Source organism: Pristis pectinata, chromosome 17, assembly GCF_009764475.1.
Source record: "Pristis pectinata isolate sPriPec2 chromosome 17, sPriPec2.1.pri, whole genome shotgun sequence".
Taxonomy (NCBI): Eukaryota; Metazoa; Chordata; class Chondrichthyes; order Rhinopristiformes; family Pristidae; genus Pristis; species Pristis pectinata.
In genome coordinates, this window is record NC_067421.1 from 13,054,308 (window position 1) to 13,061,901 (window position 7,594).

At 46.2% G+C, this 7,594-nt stretch overlaps 1 protein-coding gene across 1 annotated transcript; it reads left to right on the forward strand.

Annotated features, from left to right (window-relative positions):
* The first annotated feature begins 2,767 nt into the window (after positions 1 to 2,767).
* Positions 2,768 to 7,324, forward strand: LOC127579613 (basic phospholipase A2-like). Its single transcript, XM_052032502.1, is given in 5 exon segments — positions 2,768 to 2,801; positions 2,897 to 3,056; positions 4,329 to 4,393; positions 4,396 to 4,455; positions 7,206 to 7,324. Coding segments are annotated over 5 exon segments (438 nt in total).
* Positions 7,325 to 7,594: the final 270 nt, after the last annotated feature.

Genomic DNA, 7,594 nt, shown 5'->3' on the forward strand with positions numbered 1-7,594 from the left:
GCTGTCCACTCTGTCTATGCCTCTCTGCCCTATGCTCCCCCCTCTGGTTCACCCATCCCTTGTTCCTACCCCATCTGTGGGCAGCTACAACACCGTGAATCATTCTGCTGTTAAATCCCCGTGATCAACACCCACCACACCTGCTGGCTTGTGCATCCCCACTGTGCCCACTCCATGAGGTTATTGTGCACAACCCCAAAAGCCCACACATGATCCGAGTTTACATTCTAATGGTTGACACTTTCTGTGCTCTAATGCCTCCATCAGAGCCGTCAGTTCTGCCACCAGCACAACACCCAGCCTCTCCCAGCACCGTTTCCTCTCCTGTAGCTGTCTCTGCCGTCTGTGAATCCCCCTCTCTGTATCACCGGGGTCATCAATGAAAACCACGTCTCTCTCTCCTCCCACACGGTGCTTCACTGTGCCGGTGTCCTCTTCCAATTCTACCTCCTCCTGACACTAATATGTTTCCACTGCATTGGGATAACACTGTGGGCTTAACTCTGATGACTCGTATTAGCCTAACAGATTTATAAGGGGAATGAGGGTTTTCCTCACCTGGTAGCCCCTGTGACTGTCTGTGACCAGCCCCAACCTTCCCAGTGTCCTAGGGTGGTGGAGTATCTGTTGTCACACAGAAGGTTGCCTCAGTACAATGGGAGATTTATGTGGAGGACTGGTATGCAACTGGTCTCTTTATGCCCCTGTGGGTCTGCGCAGCTGCACCATTGGATTCTCCTCCTTCATAGTTTCAATAAAGTTGTGAGGGGCAAGTTGTTTCCAGTATCTTGAGGGAGTGTGCAGAGATGGGGGGCACATTGTATTGTCAGTGTGGGAGGTCTGTTGGTCCAGTACCTTGAATATTCTCTGGAGAGTGGAGTTTGGGGAAGGAGGATTGGTGAGGATCACAGAAATATTCATTACTTGCATCTCTGAAACTCATTAGGTTGTATTTTAGCACAAGTTCCAATTGTTATTCGCCAGAGCCCCTCATTTACATTCAATGAGATAAGAACTGTCGCTAAGCAGATGTATGCATTTGCAGATAATGAGATTAGAGCTGTTCTTAAGCAGAACTAAGGATTTGCATTTTATGAGAATTTTGCATATAAGCTAATTACCAGGACCTGCACATGGACACTTTTGGCAAGTGTCCTGACTGTCCGGTGCGATGTTTGTTGCCCCCTCCTGTGGCAGTAGGCAGTAGGTAACGCTTACTGGCATGGGATCTAATTCCATTCGGGACCTGCCCAGTGGATTCCCCATCTCCTGTACCTGGGGTTATCCTTCTAGCTTTGCTTCAATTGAACACAGACAGACAGACAGACAGACAGACAGACAGACACACACACACACACACCACACACACCACACACACACACAAAAAGAACTGAGTCATATACCCATTTGCACACACAGTCACACACACACACACACACACATTCGCTGAGACACACTGTCACACACACTCAAACACACAAAACCAGCTGCAACACTCCTGCCCAATGAGGAACCACGGCCCCTTGGAGTCGGCACCTGACTTCCCCCCGTGCTGAGCTGGCTGCCCTCATCGGTCTCAGGTTGGCCTGATGGGTCTCTCTACAAATGGTCATAGCCCATGGTGCTTCATGCATGTGTCATATTCCCACACTGATGACCACAGATATTAATGTTTAAGGTCAGGATTTAAATACAACAATCATGGTCTAGACTGAAGGCTGGCATTTTATGGTTGATCATTCCTAGAGTCTTCCCTACTAAACCATGTCTGCAAACTACATCTCCCTGCTCCAATGCCTTCTCTGAAGGATATTAGTCAACCGGGCAGGTTTCTACAACATAATCCTTTCAAGGTCATTATTACTAATGGCGAACTGTTTTATCTTCCTTAGAAATCCAGATTACAAACTAATTGATAAACAGCAACTATGGTGAGATTTGAATTGACATCTTTTGGACTATTAATCCCAGGTTCAGATTTACGAACCCAGTAATTTAACCACTGCACCATCACCAAACCCACTTTATTCTCCTCGAAATGATCACTGACATCCAAGGGGTGCAAGGAATGGGATCTCCCATTTACGTTTCGTCTGGTTGTGCTGAAGTGATGAGTTTTGGGGCTTCATTGACCTGCAGGTGAGATACAAGGGAGATTGTAAACTGTAGAACGACTCTCTCATGAAGGAATCAGGAGTTTACGTCGTGGAGGGATTGAGGAAATGAGAGAGGAAAATGTATTTTGTGAGAAGGAAGGTAACAGGGGAGACTTCTGTAGGAGGAGTTAAGAATTTAAATGAAAAGAAAGACTTTAATCCTGCAGCATGTGAACAATTACAGATGCAGTGTGAACCGAAACAGATATTTTCAAGTGTATTGAACCCAAATAAGTCCAAATTGAATGACTATGTATTGGTGTTACACCAATGATTACTGCTGCCAATGGTCTGGTGACAATTTCCAACACCGGAACATAAAACCAGGGCTGTTGTTCCTTGATGGAAGATCCTTGTTAAATTTTACTTTGCTTGTCCTCTCCCCGTGCTGGTATCAGCCTGGAAGCTGTCAGGGTCGGCTTGTTATCTCCAACCCAGCCAAGCTGAGGCCAGCTGTATCAACAGGAGAGTTTGTCTTTATCTTATCCATGTTATCAGCCCCCATGACATGACCTAGTGATTGAACCTCTAAATTTATTGAGGCTAATTATAAAAAGCATGAGTGAGCTTTCGGAGAGTGTCACTTCCAGGACAGAGCAAAGCAAACGAAGATGTTGGGACTACTTGTTGTACTTCTACTCTCAGGTAAGGAGTATCTCCTCGAGTGAGCCTTGCATTACATGGTGGTTGCTTCACCTTCCAACCTGTTTGTTTCTGGCTGTTCCTCTTTCCCGATGTAGCTGCTGCTGAGAGCGCTTCCATTGAGTCCAGGAACCTTATACAGTTCAGTGACATGATTTCATGTGTCAACCCAGGCTGCAGTCCACTTCTCAGATTCAACAACTACGGATGCTACTGTGGACCCGGTGGGTCTGGGACACCAGTGGATGAACTAGACAGGTAGGTTCATTGAAAAGTCTCTACGGAGCCAGTTACCGTCCAATGCAGGACACGGCTAGTTTTGTCCCAGAGAATTGTTCTCATCCATTTACAGAGGCAGCAGGATTGAATCTTCACTGAGGCGTTAAAGCATCCCAATATATCTTCTACTGCACTGTGGAATATATTTTTCTGACTGCCTGATGGTGGTAGCGACTGATCTCTTGATATCCTGGGGTTCAGAGTGAGTTATGGTGCCTGCTGTGGCCACATGAATACCAGCCATGTGTCCTGGAAAAGATTGGACCGGACAATTGTTGGAGATGTTTTTAACCGTTTGCTTTTAGTTGCCTCTGTCACAACTCAGACTTGAGTTAAATTTCTATTGGGTTAGAACATGCCCACATATTCCTTTTCAGGTTGGTACCTCATTCAGTCCAGGAATGGGTTCCATTGAGTCAGTGATGTGGTCTTCGTCCGGGAATTAGTTGCATCATATTTTAAACATGCTGCATTGCCCGAGCCTCTCCAGTGGTGGTTTCTGAGATGGGAGCTGAGATCTCGACACGCCTTCCGTCCTGCAGTGATCCTTTGGGACGGTTCACAGATTGGGGCAGCAGGGGGTGAAGGTTTCCCTGCTGAGGGCTGGGGACAATGATATTTGCCGGTGCTGGGAGCCAGTCACTGTCTGTTGACTTCAGTGCTCCAGTAATGCTACGCCGGCTAGTGTTTGGTTTGCAGTGTCTATCTGTCTGTACAGGACCTCAGTCCTCTGTGGTGGAACACAGCAAGACCAAAGCAGCTGCTTCCAGGGTTTGTCCTCCTGGGGGATTCTGCAGAAGGTTCGATTGTGTCAACACAAGTGAAAACCATGCCCCAGCAACGACCTTAATAAGGAGAGTGGAAGAGAAGAAGAGGGAGGGAACCAGCTGGTCCATCCAGCTGTTGTCTATTGTTCTAAGGTGACCCTACATAATCTACAGGAAAAGGTAAAAACAGAGAAAATTAACATTGCTCTCTTATGGAGTCTGCTGTGGCCACGACGTGACTTGCAGGAAGTCCTCTCCACATCCCTGCCTGTCTCCCAGCAGTTCCTGGTTCCAAGTTCAGTGAGTCTCCTGAACACCTCCCCAGCTCCAATGTTGATAGAAACCTGCTCAGGTTGGCTCAGCTCAGATCACCTCCTGACTCTTCCACTGCACGGGACGTGTGTGGAGCTGGAAGCTGTCGCTAACCGTGTTCTGTTGATTATAGACCATGTGTTTCTACTAACTGTAATGTATCGTATTTCAGGTGCTGTCAGACCCATGACAACTGCTATGGGAAAGCTGAGGAGAAACATCAGTGCACAGGCGTTTTTCTCCCTTTATGATATACTACAAATACAGCTGCTCAAAAGCGAGGACTATTGAATGCAGCAGTGAGTATGATCAGAGGGCGCCTCAATGTGTTATTTTTTTCTTGTACTGGATGTGGGTGCTGGTGGCCTGGCCAGCATTTATCGCTCATCCCTCAGTGCCTGGGAGAAGGTGGTGCTGAGTCGCCTTCTGGAACCACCGTGGCCTTCCTGGTGATGGGTCTCCCACAATGCTGCTTGAGTTGGGAGCTCCAGGATTTGGACCCAGTGATGATGAAGGAACGGGTTATATTTCCATGTCTGGATGGTGTGTGATTTGGAGGGACCCACAGGTGATGCTGATCCTTTGGCCTCTGGGTGGTAAAGGTTATAGGTTTGGGAAGTGCAGTTGAGGTAGACTGGCGAGTGCATTCCATGGATAGCGCAGTGTGCTGATGGCGGGTGTTGACGTAGATGGTTTGCTTTGGTTTATTATTGTCATACATACTGTGATACAATGACAAACTTTGTTTTGCATGCCATCCATACAGACAGAGTTCTAATCAACTCAGTATCTTCATCCTAAATGATGACGAGCTCCTTCCGGGTTTTGGGAGCTGCACTCATCCAGGCTCTGGAGGGTATCACATTCCTGATTTGTGCCTTGTCGATGGTGGAAAGGCTTTGGGGTGTAAGAAGTGAATCACTCGTTGCAGGATGTTTAACTTCTGACCTGCTCTTGTAACCACTGTGTTTGTTTCCAGTTTAGTCCCTGGGCCGTAGTGATCCCAGAATGTTGATGGTGGGGCCAAAGTGATGGTAATGACCTAACCAGTGGTGGGAAAGTTACTTGAGGGGATTCTGTGGGCAGTATCTACCAGCACTTGCATAGGAAGGACTGATAAGGGATGGTCAACACGTCTTCGCACCTGGGAAATCATGTCTCTCAAATTTCATTGAGCTTTTTGAAGATGTAATGAACAATTTGACAAGGGCAAGGCTGTCAATGTTGTCTACATGGTCTTTAGCGGGTTCTTTGACAAGGTCCCGCATGGTAGGCTAGTCTGGACAGTTTGATCACATGGGATCCAGAGTAAGCTATAGATTGGTTACAGAATTGGTTTGGTGGAAGGAGTCAGTGGGTGGTGGTGGAGGGCTGTTGTTCAGATTGGAGGCCTGTGCCCAGTGGTGTGCCACTGGGATTGGTGCTGAGTCCACTGCTGTTTATTATCTATATTAATGATTTGGATGACACCACGATTGGTGGTGTAGTGGACAGTGAAGGTTATCTTACATTACAACAGGACTGGATGAACTGGGGAAGTGGGGCCAACAAATGGCAGATGAAACTTAACTTGGACAAGTGTGATGGAAAGCATTTTGGGAAGTTAAACCAGGGCAGGATGTACACAGTAAGTGGTACGGCACTGAAAGTTTTGTTGAACAAAGGGACCTCGGGGTACAAGTACATGGTTCCCTGAAAGTGGAGACACAGGTAGACAGGGTGGTGAAGAAGGCATTTGGCATACTTGCCTTCATCAGTCAGGGCACTGAGTACAGGGGTTGGGATGTCATTTTAGAACTGTACCAAATCATTGGTGAGACCTTACTTGGAGTACTGTGTGCAGTTCTGGTCACCCAGCTAGAGCAAGGAAGTCATTAAGGTGAAAAGGGTGCAGAAATGAGTCACGAGGATGTTACTTGGCTGGAGAGCTTCAGTTATAAGGAGAGGCTGGATAGGCTGGGACTTTTTTCCCTGAAACATAGGAGGCTGAGGGGTGTCCTCACAGAGGTATATAAAATTATGAAGGGACATAAACAAGATGAATGATCAGTCTTTTTCACAGGGTAGGGGAGTCTAAACTATAGGGTATAGGTTTAAGGTGAGAGGGGAAAGTTTTAAAAGGGACCTGAGGGACGGGAACTTCTCCGTGTTTCAGATCTAAAAGGCTTATCCCTTCTTTTGGGACTGTGGCCCCCGGTTCTAGTCCCCACTGGGACAGGACACACCCTCTCCATCTGTCCTGTGATTCCTTCCGTGGTTTTGAATTCCAATCTGCAGAAGATGGATTCAGGTGAAAGAAAGAAGGAATCTTCCTGCTGCCCTTCACCTCAGGACATAACAAAGCATTTTACTGCCGGCAAAGTCAATACAGTGACCAGTCCCTACACAGAAAGATCCCAATGGTATCATTACCAGATCAATTACCTAAGCTGGTGGTTGGGGGATAAGTGTTTCCCACAACATCAGAGGGATCTCCCCAGCTCTTCTGTAACACACAGTCTTCTCCATGGTGAGATATAAAATATGCTCAGTTTAACATCTCGAGAGAAAGGGAACACCTCAGTCAGATCAGCTCTCCCTCAGGACCACACTAGAACATCAGCCCTTCAGCTTGGGTTAACGTCACTGCAGTGGGACTGAAACTTCTGAATCAGGGGCATGAGCCAAGGCTGTAACTTGGGGCCAGATCTCTGATGAAGGGTCGGCAATCACCAGGGACTCTTCAAGAAACTTCTCCACAATGATTTCGCGATCACTGTGGTGTAGACTCTGGTAGGATTTGTAATCCTGATGTCAGTCATGTCTGGCATCAGTTTAAAAAGATCCATAACTTCCAGAAATGATGAGGTCAGCATGAGGAAATAAAAAGCATAATTTACAATTAATATTTTAGACAGTTTACAGAGCATTGAAATAAAGACTGGAACAACTACACATACAAATTCAACAGATGCTGAAATATCAAAGGATATTAAAATATTAAAACAATCTTTCATTCCTTCACAATCTACGGGCAGTGTGTTGATTATTTCCATTTCTTTCTTCTCAGGTGGAAATGGCAAATGTCAGAAGTTTATCTGTGAATGTGATCGCAAAGCAGCCACTTGCTTCTCTAAAGCAAAATACAATCCTGAACATTACTTCATGGACCAGTCCCGCTGTAAATAGGAGTTCAATGTGTTCATGTGTTTACAAGTTTCCTTGACTTTGTATGACATTTTCCATCCAGATTGTGTTGTGTATTTTATTTCCAGGAATTCTAAACATCATTGAACTCCATACCTAATCTGTTAATGTAATCAATAATCTCATTTACATCCAACACCCCTTCTCCTGTCCTCACAGTCTAACGTTATCTGTGCCACTCGGGAAGCTAAAGACCTTCATCACTTCAATCTTCCTCCCAGTGAAAGAAAGTTCTGGTTTGTGAATTTCCTC